General features: G+C 45.5%; 1 protein-coding gene across 2 annotated transcripts in view; it reads right to left on the bottom strand.

Annotated features, from left to right (window-relative positions):
• Nucleotides 1–17,942, bottom strand: part of LOC137333785 (rifampicin phosphotransferase-like) — a 137,436-nt gene that overhangs the window by 100,677 nt on the left and 18,817 nt on the right. For both annotated transcript variants that reach the window (XM_067998124.1, XM_067998125.1), the window contains exons 3-6: nucleotides 14,277–14,401; nucleotides 11,445–11,513; nucleotides 8,008–8,121; nucleotides 1,920–2,035 (exon numbers count right to left, since the gene is read on the bottom strand). In XM_067998124.1, coding sequence (XP_067854225.1) covers nucleotides 1,920–2,035; nucleotides 8,008–8,121; nucleotides 11,445–11,513; nucleotides 14,277–14,401 — 424 coding nt within the window. The remainder of the gene's footprint in view (nucleotides 1–1,919; nucleotides 2,036–8,007; nucleotides 8,122–11,444; nucleotides 11,514–14,276; nucleotides 14,402–17,942) is intronic.

Raw genomic sequence — 17,942 nt, 5'->3', positions numbered from 1 at the left:
GGGGGGTTCCTAAAATTGGGGAATCCAGGAGCAGGTCCAGAGCCCGGCTCCAACCCGCCTACTTCTGGGTTCCCCAATGACGCAATTAAAGCCGGCGGGATGACAGTTAAGATAGTTAGGGAGGTACTTGAGGTCGTTGACAGACCTCATTGGGAAGAGATTTTAGCAGGGATGTGATTTTGGACTCTCCTCAGCGTGTTTCCCATGCTGTGGGAAACACTCCCTGTTGTTGCAGACATGTTTCAGTCAACAGTCATTGGGAGATGCAGAGGATTCCTTGACAGTTGGGGGGAATACCTCATTCATTGCAGCAGGGCACTCTGTCACCTCAGACAAAGTTTTGCCTGCCACACAGTTGTCTCCACACTCAAAATTATTACATCATACCCTAAACTCTGCTGTCCAAACACATTTACCCCCTCACACTCACACCGTCAGGATGGGTTTTGGGGGGGGGGTCCATAGCTGCATTCATCACTCCAATGGAGGACAAGCAACATCACCAGCCTCACCAGGCACGCCGTCCATCTCTGCCACGTGGAGTTACACAACACAGTGCTGCGCAACAGGCACCTGCACAAAGTAGTCGTGCAACTACACATACACCCACCATAGGGTGACCCAATGGGTGGCATCAAGGGTGTTCATGGAGAACCTCAAGTGGTGACAATATAATATTTAATGTGAGTTGATCAGAAATCAAAAAGAAGTAAAAACCATGACAAACCCTCAAACACCCTTGTGCATCCCCTTCATGCTCACGACATGTTTGCCTTATGCTTCCTACTACACATATGTGATGCATGCCCTGTGGCTGCAGCACAGGTAGTGGCAGGTTGAGTGAGGCTGACCGTGAAAGAGATGCATGAGAGGGTGAGTATGAGACAGAGCCATGAGATTGTATGAGGATTGGGTTGAGTGGTAGTGGTGGGATGAGTAATGGGGAGGTGAGGAAGTGCAGGTAAGATGAGGAGGAGGGTTCAGTGGGTGTGAGGAGTGATGTGATAGTGGTGTTGGCAGTGCAGAAGGAGATGTGGGGTGGGGGGCGGTGATGTGGCAGACGGAGTGTAGGGGAATGAGTAAGAGTACTCACTTCGGCTGATCTGGTTAGGTCATTGAAGCGCCTCCTGCACTGTATGCAGGTGCGTGATATGTTGGTGGTGCTGGTGACCTCCTCTGCCACCTCGAGCCAGGCCTTAGTGGTGGCAGAGGCAGGCCACTTCCTCCCGTCTGTCAGGTGGAAGATTTCCCTCCTCCTCCTCCTCCTCCTCCTCACCCCATCCAGTAAGACCTGGAGTGAGGTATTATTAAACCTAGGAGCAGCCTCCCCCCTGGGCTGCTCCATGCTGTAATTTTGCCTGTTTTCTGCAGCGTCAGTCAGTGGAGGACTGCCCCTTTAAATAGGGCTCCTCCAGCTGACAGCCTATGAAACAGGTGCGCAGTCCGCCCACTGCACAGCTTTCCAGCACGAAACCCACAAGCCAAGATAAGTGGCTTCGATTTATTTACGATTGCGTGCCAAACCCACCGATTTCGCTGGGCGCGTTACCCACGCGCCCAGTCGACTCCCCGCTGCCAACCCGCCTCCCTCCTAATATCGGGCCCTTAATCTCAGAGACAATTGGAGTTGTCAATGTGTTCAGGCCACTTCTTCCAACCACACACATGTTGAATCCACTTACTGGCAATAGTCTGCCAGCTCAAAAGAAATCTAACTTGTGCTGTCAGGCAGTCAGCAACGCCAGAATAAAAAGGAGAGAAATGTGCACATGCTTTTCAGGCTGACAGCAAACAGTCATTGAAAATTGTTGAAAATTAGACACAAAAGTGGGAAAGTATATTCAAAATCGGAATTGTACAAAGGTGGGCAAAATGTACATATTCAGCAACAGTGTTAAAAAGATGCTATTTTTGGTTACCATATGAATGGTCTCTTACTCCACGAAGAAGAAGTTCCTTTCTTTCATATCCCTCAATTTCAATTTGCCCAACATACTGACCCCACTGCTCATAGTGTGTCTGTTGTTGATTGGACCTAAGAAACAGAACAAATAACTGAGGATTGTAAAAGATACAGCAATAAAAGTAATCTTGGTGCTTGGGAAGATCTTGGTCTCATTGGCAGGGCTTCTCCCTCAGTTTTAACACTCTTCTAAACTCCACTTGAATTTCTCCACTATTGTTTCCAAAGGCAATATTATATGGTAGAAATAGAAAGGAAAACCACGAATATTGGAAATGTAAAATAAACTGTTTCCAGTAGCAGAGGGAGGATACATGTGTATGTAACACTGTGTGTGTGTGTGTGTGTGTGTGCAAAAAGAGTGTATATGTGTACGTGTGTATGTGCGTGAGGTTAGAGGAGAAAGGGGGAAAAAATAGACAAAGAGAAAGACTCTGAAGCTCAGAATGATTTGGCCTGAGAGAGAAAAAAAACTAGTTCCATTAGCAGCTGTTAATATTCTTGATGCCTTTCCATTATATAACCAAAAATGTAATTCCAGACACCGGCATGAAAAATAAATCGCTACATTATGTTTAGATATTGGCATATTTATTGAAAATAGGGAATAATTGCAGACAGAATTATCAAGCAAGCAAGTAGTTTGGCTTCAACAAATGCAGACAAGAAAGTTTTCGTCACATCTGAAGAAGGAAAGAACTTGTATGCCAAAATACGTACAAGTTTTAGCATTGACTTCAATGGAAAAGAAAATCAGGTGGAGTGTAAAATTGGCTGCCGATTCCCTATCGCCCAATTTGCGCTGTGCCCAAGGCAAATTTCGTCCCCACTGTTTGAGGTTTCTGCCAGTTTCCTGAGGAGTTACTATGCGTCACCAAGGGTAACCCCACAGAATTTCAGAGCCAGTCTTTATTATTGGTGTTGGTTGAGGGACTTGTTGGCTAGGACCTCACCACCATCTCTCTCTCGGTCCCTTCACTGCCTGATTTGTCACACTGCTTGTCTGACATTCAGTACTGGATGAGCAAAAATTTCCTCCAACTAAATATTGGGAAGCCATTGTCTTCAGTCCCTGCCACAAACTTTGTTCCCTAAACACGAACTCCAACCCTCTCCCATGGACTTCAGAAGTATGGAAAAGTCTGGGTCCTATGATGCAAAAAGGACCTACCTCTTCAACTATGCTTTGCCCACTGGTCTGACCACTAATGTGAACCTTGGGATGTTTTGTTATATTAAAAGGTGATATATAAATGTAAGTAGTTGTTGAACAGATATCAGATGGTTAACACAATCTGCAAGGTCGTCACCTATCTTAGAAATTAAGCAAACTGCAGTGAAGGACTGATTTGGCAGTAACTGATTTAAAAATATTATTTCAGCCAATATAAGCTACATTGACACTCAGGGCCAGAGTGAAAGTATGAGCCTTTTGTTTATTCATATTTACTGAATTATAAATGTTAAGCACAGTATGAATTACAGTCTGCAACTGTCAACAACAAAGTTAAATTTGTTTCAGACCCAGTGCTGAGCAAACAGAAGAAAAAAGCTCAACAGAAATCTTAAACGGGAACTGAGTACATTCTTCTTATCCTGCATGTTCTCAATTATTCATAAAACTCATGTCTGCCCATGACTTGAATACTGCTCCCTTTATAAAACACTAGTTAGGCCGCAGCTGGAATATTGTGTTCAATTCTGGACACCACACTTTAGGAAGGATGTCAAGGCCGTGGTGGGTGCAGAAGAGATTTACTAGAATGGTACCAAGGATGACAGATAGGCGTTTCTGTGGCTGCAGATGTGATTCCAGGATGGTATATTGCCTCCCAGGTGCCAGAGTCAGGGGTATCACTGAGTGGCTGCAGAACATTCTGAGGGGGGAGGGTGAACAGCCAGAGGTCGTGGTCCATATCAGTACCAATGACATAGGCAGAAAGTGGGATGAGGTCTTGCAGGCAGATTTTAGGGAGCTAGGAAAGAGATTAACAAACAGGTCCGCAAAGGTAGTAATCTCCGGATTAGTCCAGGTGCCACGCGCTAGTGAATACAGAAATAGGAGGATACAGCAGATGAATGTGTGGCTGGAGAGATGGTGCAGGTGGGTGGGCTTTAGATTCCTGGGGCATTGGGACTGGTTCCGGGGGAGGTGGAACCTGTACAAGCCTGACAGGTTGCACCTCTCAACAGGGCCGGGACCAATATCGTCGTGGGGAGGTTTGCTAGTGCTGTTGGGGAGGGTTTAAACTAGCTTGGCAGGGGGATGGGAACCTGAGAAGGGAGAGAAGCAGAGCTGGAAATGGAAGGCAGAAAATTAGTAAGCAAGTTTGGAAGGCAGAGGAAACAAAGGGTAGAAAATAGGCATCAAAAGGAGTTTAACAGTGCTTAATGGTAAATACTTAAGCAAGGGGTCTAGTGAATAAGGCAGATGAGCTGAGGACACAGATAGACATGTGGAAGTATGATATCATAGCTATTCCTGAAATATGGCTTAAAGAAGGGCAGGAATGGCAGCTCAAAATTCCTGGTTACAAGGATTTCAGACGAGATAGAGAAGGGGATAAAAAAGGAGAGGGGGTGGCAATATTGGTTAAAGGAATAATTACAGCCGTGAGGAGGGATGATATCAGCCACAATCTCATTGAATGGCAGAGCAAGCTCAAGGGGCCGAATGGCCTACTCCTGCTCCTATCTCTTATGGTCTTATGGTTATACGTTAGAAGGATCATCAAATGAGGCCATATGGGTTGAACTGAAGAACAAAAAAGGGGCAATCACACTTCTGGGAGTGTACTATAGACCCCCAAAGAGTCAGAGGGAGATAGAAGAGCAAATATAGGCAAATTTCCCAGAAATGCAAAGACAATGGGGCAGTAATAGTAGGGGATTTCAACTACTCTAATATTAACTTGAATAGAATCAATGTACAAGGTATAGAGGGCACAGATTTCTAAAATGCATTCAGGAGAACTTTTATAGCCAGTACTGGCAAGCCCAACAAGAGAAGGGGTAGATCTGGACTTAGTTTCAGGGAATGAAGCTGGGCAGGTGGTAGGAGTATCAGTGGGAGAGCATTTTGGTGGTAGTGATCATAAATCAGTTAGATTTAGGGTAGATATGGAAAAGGACAAAGATAGACCAGGAGTAAATGTTCTCAGTTGGGGAAAGGCCAATTTTACTAAGATGAGATGTGATTTAGCAAAAGTAAAAACAAGGAAAACCCTAAGATGCTTAATAAATACATGAAGAGCAGGAGGATAACTAAGGGTAGGACCTATTGGAGACCAAAAAGCTAACCTTTGTGTGGAGGCGAAAGATGTGGGTATGGTTATTAATGAATTTAAATCTAAACCATCGATATATACCACAAAAAGCAAGGCACCTAGTGCTGAGCCCTGCAGAACCCCACCGGAAACAGTCTTCCAGTCACAAAAACACCTATCGACCATTACTCTTTGCATCCTGCCACTGAGCCAATTTTGGATTCAACTTGCCACTTTCCCTTGGATCCCATGGGCTTTTATTTTTCTGACCAGTCTGCCATGTAGGACCTTGTCAAAAGTCTTGCTAAAATCCATGTAGACGACATCAAATGTGCTACCCTCAACAACCCTCCTTGTTACCTCCTAAAAATCAATCAAGTTAGTCAGGCACAACCTTACCTTAACAAATCGATGCATTTATTAAACATCCTAGGGTTTTCCTTGATTTTACTTGCCAATATTTTTTCATGCCCTCTCTTTGCTTTCCTAATTTCCTTTTTAATTTCACCCCTGCACTTTCTAATCTCCTCCAGGCTTCCTGCAGTATTGAGCTCTTGGTATCTGATATAAGCTTCCCTTTTTCCTCTCTTGTTATCCCAAGCGACAAATAAACCATCCTACACACTCTTCCTACTCTCTCTATACTCACAGTATTGAAATCAGGATGCGTTGTACTGTCTCCTACTCTTAACTCATTCATTCCCAGCACCTCGAAGCTATGGAAATGCTTTCCTCTTACAACTTATCATTAAAACCTAATCACTTCTACTACCTCATTTGTCTCATCTTTTTCTCTTTATAATTATGTGGTATCCTGCAACTCAATCGTTCACCCAACCTTCTCAGTTGAGTAAACATGAACGTTTCTGTAATAGCTGGATTGTCCAATAGTTACTTCTATAGAAATCAGAAAACATCATTGAGCCATTTAATATTACAATCAGGAGCTACAATCCATATAACAACTTTTATCACCTGTAATGTTTAGGCATCTTAACTAATAACTCCACTTGCATTATCAGCCATACTAACTGGTAAAACATTTGTAATATTTCACAGTCATTGAACCTCTTGTTTCTACTATTACAGTATTGTGGGAGGAAGTACTATCTAAAGTACTTTATCCTGTTTTACATCACCCAGCATTTACTTTCTTAAGAAACTCCTACCTTTGAGGAATGGTCATTAGTTGAAGTGCTCCTTCACAGAGTTCAATAATTTTACTGCAATGGATGCACTCCACTTGATGTCTGGCAAAGAGGTCCTCACAAACTACACCGTCACTCAGCATTGTATACATTTAAAAAAAACTGCAAATGCTGGAAATACGTAGCAGGCCAGCCAGCACCTGATGAAAGGTCTCCAACCAGACCATTAAATTGTCCTTTCTCGATGCAGATGCTGACTGATTGGCTGTGCATTTCCACCATTTTCTGTTTTTAACTCAGTGCTATATAGTTTGAATGTTTAGAGACTGACTGAGTGTTCTCTTTTGCAAGCAATCGCTGCCAAGCACTCTTAGATCTAGGGCTCTTGAAACCAGTAGTCCATTTAGGCACCCATACCAAATAAGTGGGTGGAGAGGGTGTAGCGGACGGGAAACCTGGAAATACGGGTGACCCAGCGATCCTGCCGAATGTAATGGCAGAACATCATTCAAAGTTTTGTTTCTGTTTCCAAGCCGGCAGCCAGCCAGATTGAGAGACTGGCGAGCTGGCTGCTGTATGGGAAGGCCTGCGGCACCAGGCCGCAGCCAGGGAGTGGAGAGGAGGGTAGGAGGGAGAGATTGCGAGTTGGTTTGGGGGGGGGGGGGTGGGGGATGGAGATTGGCGTGGGGCGGCCAATTGCGGGTGGGGGGGGGGTGGGGCGGCCAATTGCTGGGGGGGGGGGGGGTGGGGTCGGCCAATTGTGGGGAGAGGGAGGTTGGTCGATTGCTGGGGCAGGGGGGGGGGCGGCCAATCACGGCGGGGGGGGCGGCCCATTGCGGTGGGGGGGGGGGGGGTCGGCCCATTGCGGGGCCGGGTCGGCCGGTCGCGGGGGGGCTGTCGACCGATCGCGGTGGGGGCTGTCGGTGGAGCAGGTTTACTTGGTGGGCCTGGGGTGTGTGGGGGGGGGGAAGCACTCCTGCTCCTCCTGGTCCGCAAGCAGTGCTGGAAAAGCACTTACCTGCTGGATCCAGAAGCCCTCGCCTCCTTTCAGCTGTCGGGTTTCCTGAGCCCTGGGAAACCAGGCCCGCAGCCATTACATTTAAAACTGTGCTAATATTTGAGGAAAGCAGCCTCATTAAAATATTTAAATGAGGGACCCACCTCTAGAAAGAAGGTTAGCCGCCCGTCCGCCAACCCTCCTCCATTAAAACCAGAAGTGGGCGCGTTGGAGGTGGATTTCAGAATTTTGAAATTTTAACCCAGCCCTCTCCCGTCCATCCTGGTGGGTTAAAACTGCACCCCCCCCCCCCACTCAGTTTCAGGATGCCTGGCAGCGATTGCTTTAAAATGGCAGCGTTCAATCGGTCTCAAAACACTGATTATACATTAAAAAGCACTGGGTGATGGGTAGCAGATGTACTTTGTGAAGCTCGCTTTCTCAACCATCCACTGGATAGTTAAAATCTTTTCCTAGATCTAACTGTACACTTTGGAATAGTGGCGGAAATTCTGGAAAATGAGGTTAGCATTTTGCTATTTACCATATCGCAGGTTCTTGTATACTTTGCAAAGAGCTGCGCTGATTTATGCATGTAAAGATCTTCCTAAACGTGAAACCAGCTCTACTCACTTTTTCAGGTTTTCAAAGAACTTTTTACTCCACTTCTCCTTGGCAATGCCCTGAGCCATAGCACTGGGGTGAATGTCAGTGTCAAAGTCAAACACAGTGGAAAAGGCTGTCCAGCTAAAGGGGGAAAAGAACAAGGAAAGAATAATTTGGTCAATTACATAAGAGTGTTTGGTTTCATGAGTTCATGGACTGCTGCAAGGTTATAAAAATAATTATATCTACATCTTTCAATAGCTTGTTTGAGTTATTACCCCTGAGTCACAAGCTTTGGGCTCAAGGCCCACTCCAGGACTTGAGCATAGTCTATGCTGACACTCCAGTCTGGTACTGAGGGAATGATGTATACTTGGAGATGTCCGTCATTCAGATCAGGCCTTAAACCAAGGTCCCACCTGTTAAAACTGGATAGCCATGTGGTGAAGGAATGAACACTAGAGCCTGGTCTTTAGTTGCTTCCAAGCCTTTATTCACAGTTTCCTCTTGCACACCCCACACTCTAGCTAAGCTCTCCTATAAAAAGTATCCAAGAGAGTCCCCAATCGATACTCACCACTTAAGTAGAATTAACCCCAATTGATACATAGCGTACAATTAACACCACCTGCCTGTTCCACTGGTTCACGTGGACATGAAAGATCACCTGGCATCACTCGAAGAACATTACTCCCCCAGTCAACGCCCCCAAAAACTAGATTAACCCATTATTCCTCTCGTGGGATCTTACTAGATACAAAATGGCTGGCACATATGCCTGTGTAACTGTCACTGCGCTCCAGAAAAGGTCACTCGTTGTGCCATTTCTAAAAGATGTGATAAATGTACATCTGTCTTTCAACAGAATTTAACAGGGAGAAAATTGGACATGAAATATTTGATGATAATGAGCCTTAATTCCAGTCAGAGGATTTTACAAGATATTATGAGATCATTAGAGGGCATTTCTCACAAATAACACTGAGGTTTGTTGAACTTTATTACACCATTGTGTTCAGGAAGGGCCGAGTCACCAGTCAAAACTATATGAAAATTTCAATTGGCAGCTTTTCCATATGCAAAAACCCAGGGAGATCTTCAAGGGTAGCCTCCAAAGGCAGTAATTGGAATCAAGATTAATGTGAAACCTATGGCCAATACTTTGAAATGAATTCTGATGTATGAGATTTAAAATGTGATGTTTTTTTTAAATCTTTGAGATAGTAGTTGTCATGCAACCATTTCCCAGTTCATAAGAACATTTCCCAGTTCATAAGTGTAAGAATTCTGGGAATTCCACCTTTTCCCTGAATATGTAAAACTTTGGCCATTGACCAAAATCCTAAGATGGAAGGATAGGTGAGAGGTCACCAGACGAATCAACATCACACAGTGGAATGTGGGAGAATTACTGCTTCAGACATGTCTGTGTTTTAATGCAAAAACTACAGCAGGTGGTCAACAATCAGCACTAATTCGAGAGGCAGTCGGCCATTGAGAGAGGCAACTGCTCCAGACATGGCAGGGCCATGCCTCGGGTCTGATGCAAAACCAATCGACACCTAGGACGTAGGATGAAGAGGACGCCTTGTGTAGCAAGTGTTCAACAATCGGAATGAATTCATGGAACAATGGCCCATCGAGAGAAGTAATTGCAACATGATGAGAGACCATCAAAAGCCATCAAAGATTATTAAGGACTTTGTAAGAACTGTTTAAACAGAGAAGAAGTGCCTCATTTAACGACGAAGATCATTGTAAGAGAGGGGTATATAAGTGAAAGCTCGAAACCCCCCTCTCTCTTGTTTTGCTCTCTTGCTCTTGTTTGCTGTCTTTGGTTCTTGCTCTTAGCTCTTATCTCTTTTCCAGCTCTCTCTCTCTCTCTTTCTCTCTCTTCCTCTTAGTTCCTGCCCTTCTTTCTTTTTTTTTCACCCGAGCTCTCCAGGGAGGAGAGCAGCTTCCAGCGAAACCAATGAACCCTACGTGAGAGAACCGGTCAGCCAGACCTGCAAGTGCAAAGGATTGGTGAGCCTCGACCATACGTGTGTGTGTGTGTGACAGGTGTCTCCAGGATCCCCACCAACCTCTTAGTTTAGCGGGATACAATACTGTAGCGGGTGTGTGTTACTCAATGTACTGTGTAGGACCGTTTTTATCGTTATTTTCTTCGTGTTGACGGTATAATAAAACCAACATTCCAATTCAATTCAAACACAGAGTTTGTGTGTTCTCTGTGCTATTCGGCAATGTGATCCATCACCGGACGCATTAGCATAAGTCCCGTTTTCCTGAACGCCCGATCTGTGAGGTATAAGTGTTCCTTGGCTAGACCAGGGACCAGATATCTGCACTGATCAATAGGGTGAGAACAACCCCAAAACACCCTACATAAGAACGTAAGAAATAGGAGCAGGAGTAGGCCATACGGCCCCTCGAGCCTGCTCTGCCATTCAGTAAGACCATGGCTGACCTTCTACCTCAATTCCACTTTCCCGCCCTATCCCCATATCGTTTCATTTCCTTAGTGTCCAAATATCCATTGATCTCAGTCTTGTATATACTGAACATCCACAGCCCTCTGGAGTTGAGAATTCCAAAGATTCCAAAGAAGAGGAGGAAGTGTGCTATCCCTTTCCCTAGCTGCTTGGATCAGTTTCTGTTTCTAATCACTTGGAATGGAATATTCAGGAAGTTTCTCCAAATTTGCAGAGTTCCAGAGAAATTGCATTGTTCCAGGATCCCTGATGGGCTGACAGAGTGCCTCTTGTGCTGTAATAAATTGGCAGCTGGTGAGCAACAGCTGTTTTCATTATTTGGTTTGAATGAGATCCACAATCTGCAGCAGTTTACTGTGGTCCATACAGAATATGCTTTGTTGTTTCCATTCTCTCAATAAAAAAAGATGCGACTCTCAAAAATCTGGAAAGTAAATAAAACCTTGTTTTTCTTCCTTGTCAACATTTTCTACCAGCTCTTGTCCCCTCCTCTCCAAAAGGCACTGACTCATTGCTGGGGAATGGTTTTATAGGCAACAGTCTGCCCTCCTAATTAGGGATTGCGCATAGGTGAACCTTACTGGTGAATGCTGGCAGGGTGGTGGGGCATCACAGCTGCTCTTACTCAAAAGTCCTCATGCAAGCATTTCCGTTCAGAATCTTTGGCTAGCCATCAGGAGCAGGACCCTGGACTTTTCCCTCCCTAGTCCAAAGCAATTGTAGCATTTTCACCACTGGCCTGGATGTGATTTAGTTAACTCAGCACACACCAAGAATCAAATGTGGAGCCTTCTGGATCAGGATTCCTCAGCTACTCACTGCATAAACTAACTGAGCGACTGGGGGAAACCCTTTGCAAAATTTTCATAGGGTTCAGGCCCTATGCATTGAAGGTGTTGCACATTTGTAAGTTGTTCCACAAAAATCAAACATGTTCTTTTAAAGCTGCTTTTAAATTACTCTACTCACATAAAAGTAAGCTTGACATGCAGAAGCTCCCCTTCCTCTTCAGTCCATTTATCTCTGTATGGTCCCTTTCTATAGAACAAAAATACAAAATAAAGCAAGTAGAATTATAAATTACTTGTGATTTATAATTGTTTCACAAGCGTAACTGGTGGAGAGGTTACAATGTGACCTACTTTCGGTAAGGGACTAATGAAAATTACGAAGGAGAAAAAAAGTTGCAATGTCAGAGACCCTTCATTGCAAACCATTCAAGTCTGCTCCTTCATATTCTCTCTCTCTCTCTCTCTCTCACACACACACACACACACACACACACACACAATGGATTTCCATTCTTCCAACAAATCTGCTAGGGGTATTTATAGGCTGGGAATTGAGAAAACAGCGCAAGGCTTTATTTGGAAAAAGATACACCGATTACACAGAGAAAGTGCATGAACTACGCGCCATGTTTTAAATTCCAGGGTTGTACATGTAGTATATAGATAGCTTAATCATTGGAAATAGATGTTGATTACATTGAGCTTTCAGAGGAATTTCTCGTTTTTGAGAAAGTTTCCAAATCCAACGACTCATTACACCAATGACCTAAATCAAAATAGTGTTTATTTCCCCGAGAACTACACTGTGAATTAATAAGGCTGGGGTGAGGGGGTGCGGACATGTTATTACTGTTAACATTGGTTGACACTGGTTATTAGACTGTGAGAATAGCTTGGGAAATTAGCTATGTGAATGGTAGTTGGCTCCACTTCCATAGGAAGTCTTTGCTTGCTTTAAGAACAATCATTTCAAGCAAGATTTAACCTGACAGGATTATTTTTTAAAGTTAATCCTAAAAGCACAGCATTTCACAACCTGAAGGAAACATTTTTTCCGATTTAGATAATGAGTCATATAGGCGTTTGTGATTTGAAGACTGTTCAATCACACCCAAATGAAACCAACATTCCTTTTGGAGAACACATTTATTTTTTCCAATGTCCATAATCTTGTTATTGTGATATTAGAAAGACTGACTGCATTATGTAATAGTACAGCACAATCATGGATACCATATGCGGTCCTAATCATAAGAAGCACACCACATTATTTGAGAGGATAGCATGCCGAGTAATCCAGATGATTCTGGGTATCAGGAATCTTAAAGTATAGGAAATATTAAGGAAGTTGAGGTTGTTTTCTTTGAAAAGATAGGAGACTTTAAGGTGACCTAATTGTTTGTGAAATCAAAACTGGAAAGGCTCAGCAAGTGAGGCAGCATCTGTGGAGATAGAAACAGAGTTAACGTTTCAGGTCGCAGACCTTTCTTCAGAACTGGAGGATGTTAAAGAGTTAAAGTTTTTAAGCAAGTACAGAGACAGGGAAAGGGAAAGGGAGGAAAGAACAAAAGGGAAGGTCTGTGATAGGGTAAACTTGAACTCTTTAATGTCTTCCAGTTCTGACGAAAGATCTTCGACCTGAAACGTTAACTCTGTTTCTTTCTCCACAGATGCTGCCTGACTTGCGGAGCTTTTCCAGCATTTTCTGTTTTTATTTCAGATTTCCAGCATCCGCAGTATTTTGCTTCTAATTGTTTGTGAAACAGATTGACACAATGCAGGTGAATTGCCAACTCTAGTGAATGGTTTAAATATTGACACGCAAATTAAAATGAAGGATTTAACAGTAAGAAGGCAAATCACACAAACTATTTTACACAAATTATAATAATAACAACTTACATTTATATAGCACCTTTAACGTAGTAAAACATCCCAAGGCGCTTCACAGGAGCGTTATCAAACAAAATTTGACACCAAGCCACATAAGGAGATATTAGGACAGGTGATGAGGTAGGTTTTAGGGAGTGTCTTAAAGGAGGAGAGAGAGGTAGACAGTTATAGAGGTTTATGGAAAGAATTCTAGAGCTTAGGGCATAGGCAGCTGAAGGCACGACCACCAATGGTGGAGCGATGAAATTCGGGGATGTGCAAGAGGCCAAATTGGAGGAGTGCAGAGATCTCGGAAGGTTGTAGGGCTGGAGGAGGTCACAGAGATAGGGAGTTGCAAGGTCATGGAGGGATTTGAAAACAAGGATGAGAATTTTAAAATCAAAGCGTTGCCGGACCGGGGGTCAATGTAGGTCAGGGAGCACAGGGGTGATGGGTGAACAAAATTGGCAGAGTTAGGATACGGGCAGCAGAGTTTTGGATGAGCTCAAGTTTATGGAGGGCGAAAGGTGGGAGGCCGGACAGGAGAGCATTGGAATATTCGAATCTAGAGATAATAAAGACATGGGTGAGGGTTTCAGCAGCAGATGAGCTGAGGCAGGAGCGGAGACAGCGATGTTACGGAGGTGGAAGTAGGCGGTCTTGTAAACTAAGCCAGGAAAGGCTATTAATGAGAAAAGTTGGATTTAAGAGGCAATTAAATGTGTTTTTGGCACTGAAATCAAAGAGAAGGGTGTGTTGGGCCTAACAGTTGTTTCCATTTCCTAAAAATTCTTATGGGTAGATTTTACAAGTTAGCACATCCAGCAAAATGTTTAAATGGACAGAAAATCACATGGGTATGCTGATATCTGTGCCCTAATTCTTGACATGCACTCTCCTCATGCAAAGCTCTGTAACAGGAGAACTACTTAATAATAGTGTATTCAATTAAGTATGCAGGGTATGCATCTTTCTCATGTATGATAACTATGTTTCACTATACAATATTGCAATGAACTATATGTTAAGGGGTATTGTTTAATGCCATTGAAGCAAGGAGCAATTGCTTTCATAATATAAGCAATATCACACACCAATGTGAAATGTCAAGTCCATCAGTGACATCTTTATTACTGACCTCAGAAGTCCATTAAAGAAAATTCGCCATCGCTGATGTGGTTCGAGACATTCCAGTTTTAGACCACCTCCACTCCAGGAGTTCTTACTGTCCACGGAAGTGATTGTATCAGGATGGATTGGATGCTGAAAGAAGCAGTTTTGCCATGATGTTGACAAGGTTGCTTAAGCAAACTGGTTTAAATATAGGAACAAGGTTCACTTACCTTCCCGACAGGTGGTAGTCCACACTTTATAAAAGGTGACACCAAAAAATATAAAACGCATGGGTGCATTATGCTATTTAGATACCATTTGTGTAGAAGATATTCACGAGATGCTAGGTGAGTGAATAACAACCCTTCTATTAACTCCACTATCCTTATATATTGGACCCTGCACAGTGCAATGTGGTAGGGGGAGTGTTGTGAGTGTTGCAATTAATGAGTGGTGCAGCTGTGATGAGAAGGTATTTCAATCATATTCTTACCTGGCCAACTCTAGTCAAATCATTGAATTTTTTCCTGCATTGTATCCAGTGGCGAGAGCGGGATCAGAGGCGAAAGCCTAGGAGGAGAAGGGCAGCAGGTACATGGGAACAACACCACCTGCACGTTCCCCTCCAAGTCACACATCATCCCGACTTGGAAATATATCGCCGTTCCTTCATCGTCGCTGGGTCAAAATCCTGGAACTCCCTCCCTAACAGCATTGTGAGAGAATCTTCACCACATGGACTGCAGCGGTTCAAGAAGGCGGCTCACCACCACCTTCTCAAGGGCAATTAGGGATGGGCAATAAATGCTGGCCTCGCCAGCGACGCCCACATCCCATGAACAAATATAAAAGGATAAAAGGAGCAGCGAACCGAGGCCCAAGACCAACGGTGAGAGCGGGACCAGAGGCGAGAGCAGGACCAGAGGCCTGTGACCAGAGGCGAGAGCAGGACCAGAGGCCTGTGACCAGTGGCGAGAGCAGGACCAGAGGCCTGTGACCAGTGGCGAGAGCAGGGCCAGAGGCCTGTGACCAGTGGCGAGAGCAGGGCCAGAGGCCTGTGACCAGTGGCGAGAGCAGGGCCAGAGGCCTGTGACCAGAGGCGAGAGCAGGACCAGAGGCCTGTGACCAGAGGCAAGAGCAGGACCAGAGGCCTGTGACCAGTGGCGAGAGCAGGGCCAGAGGCCCAAGACCAGAGGCGAGAGCGGGACCAGAGGCCTGTGACCAGAGGTGAGAGCAGGACCAGAGGCCTGTGACCAGAGGCGAGTGCAGGACCAGAGGCCCGAGACCAGAGGCGAGAGCAGGACCAGAGGCCTGTGACCAGAGGCGAGAGCAGGACCAGAGGCCTGTGACCAGAGGTGAGAGCAGGACCAGAGGCCTGTGACCAGAGGCGAGAGCAGGACCAGAGGCCTGTGACCAGAGGCGAGAGCAGGACCAGAGGCCTGTGACCAGTGGCAAGAGCGGGACCTGAGGCCCGAGACCAGAGGCGAGAGCAGGACCAGAGGCCTGTGACCAGAGGCGAGAGCGGGACCAGAGGCCTGTGACCAGAGGCGAGAGTGGGACCAGAGGCCTGTGACCAGTGGCGAGAGCAGGACCAAAGGCCCGAGACCAGAGGCGAGAGCAGGACCAGAGGCCTGTGACCAGTGGCGAGAGCAGGACCAGAGGCCCGAGACCAGAGGCGAGAGCGGGGCCAGAGGCCCGAGACCAGAGGCGAGAGCGGGGCCAGAGGCCCGAGACCAGAGGCGAGAGCAGGACCAGAGGTGAGAGCAGCAGAGAGAGAGGTAAAAACACACCTTAAGTGATGTCAGCACAAGGGAAGGAGCTGCTTGGTGAGTAGCTGCTGAGTGTTTTATTTTATTTTGTCCAGATCAGGGAGAAGTCTTAAGTTTATTTCTGGTAAGTTTAGTTAGTAATCTAATAGTGGCAGGACACCTCAGACCCTTCGAATGTACATCTTGTGTCATGTGGGAAGTGTAGAATTCAGTGAATTTCACCTTTTCCCTGAGTCTGTAAAATTTGGCCATTGACCAAAATTCTAAGATGGTAGGTGCAGTTAAAAGGTCACCAAACGAATCAACTAAACACAGTGGAATGTGGGAAAAAAAACAAGGTTGAATTAAACAGCCACCACCCAGTGAATCACATCTCCAGATGTGGTGGGGCCATGTCTTTGTTTTAAAGCAAAACTGATCAACACATAGGATGTTGGATACAAAAGGAGCCCTGTATAGCAGGTGATCAACAATCAGCATTAATTCGAAGAACAATAGCCCATCGAGAGAGGCAACTGCAGCAAGACGAGGGGCCATCGAAACCCATCAAGGACTTTTAAGAGGCTTTGAAAGAACTTTTAAACGAACATTGAATCAACCTTGTTAACGTTAAAAACTATTGTAAGGGAGGGGTGTAAAAGTGAAAGCCCGAAACCCCCTTTTTTTGCTCTTTTATCTCTCGGATTCCTCACTCATGCAACTCAGCCCTGTCTTTTGGGCTGATTCCTCCGCCACCCGAGCTCTCCAGAGAGGAGAGCGGTTTCCAGGGAAACCAACGAACCCTACGTGAGAGAACAGGTCAGCCAGACCTGCAAGTGCGCAAGCCTCGACCATGTGTGTGTGTGTGTGTGCGATAGGTGTCTCCAGGGTCCCCACCAACCTCTTAGTTTAGTGGGGTAGTGTACTCTAGTGTGTGTGTAACCCAATGTACCGCGTAGAACCATTTTAATCGTCATTTTCTTCGCATGGGCGGTACAATAAAACCAACCTTCCAATTCAAAAATCAAACACCGAGTTTGTGTGTTCTCTGTGCTATTCGGCTACGTGATCCATCATCGGGTGCATTAGCATAAGTCCCGTTTTTCCCGGACCCCGATCCGTGAGGTATAGGTGTTCCTGGACTAGACCGGGGACCCGATATCGGCACCGATCAATAGGGTGAGAACACCCTCAAAGCACCCTACAGAAGTCCAGGACGCTTTCCGTGTCCTGGACAACCACATGTGCAGGACGTGTCATCAGCTGGAGGAGCTCAAGCTCCAGATTTCGGAGCTGGAGCTGTGGCTGGCATCACTCTAGTGCAGACGCGAAGCTAAGAGCTACGTGGATAGCACGTTTCAGGGGGTGGTCACCCCGCAGCTTAAGAGTGTGCAGGCAGAGCGGGAATGGGTGACCGCCAGACAGACAAGGAGGACCAAGCAGGTAGTGTAGGAGTCCCCTGAGTGCATCTCGCTCTCTAACCGGAACTGGTGAGGGCAGTTGTTCCTCTGGGGAGTACAGCCAGAGCCAAGTCCAAGGCACCATGAGTGACTCAGCTGTACAAGGAGGGAGGAGAAAAGGCAGGAAAGAAATAATGAAAGGGGATTCAATAGTTGGGGAACAGACGGAAGTTTCTGCGGCATATGTTGCCTCTCTGGTGCCAGGGTCAAGGATGTCACTGAGCGGCTGCATAACATTCTGAGGGGGGAGAGGTCGTGGTCCATATCAGTACCAATGACATAAGTAAAAGGAGGGATGAAGTCTTGCAGGCAAAACTTAGGGAGCTAGGAAAGGGATTAATAAGCAGGTCCTCAAAGGTAGTAATCTCCGGATTACTCCCAGTGCCATGCGCTAGTCAATACAGAAATCGGAGGATAGTGCAGATGAATGAGTGGCTGGAGAGATGGTAGAGGAGGGAGGGCTTTAGATTCCTGAGGCATTGG

The sequence above is a fragment of the Heptranchias perlo genome, chromosome 16 (assembly GCF_035084215.1).
Source record: "Heptranchias perlo isolate sHepPer1 chromosome 16, sHepPer1.hap1, whole genome shotgun sequence".
NCBI classification, from domain to species: domain Eukaryota; kingdom Metazoa; phylum Chordata; class Chondrichthyes; order Hexanchiformes; family Hexanchidae; genus Heptranchias; species Heptranchias perlo.
The sequence above is the reverse complement of the archived record's forward strand: the minus strand, read 5'-3'. Positions and strand labels throughout refer to the sequence as shown.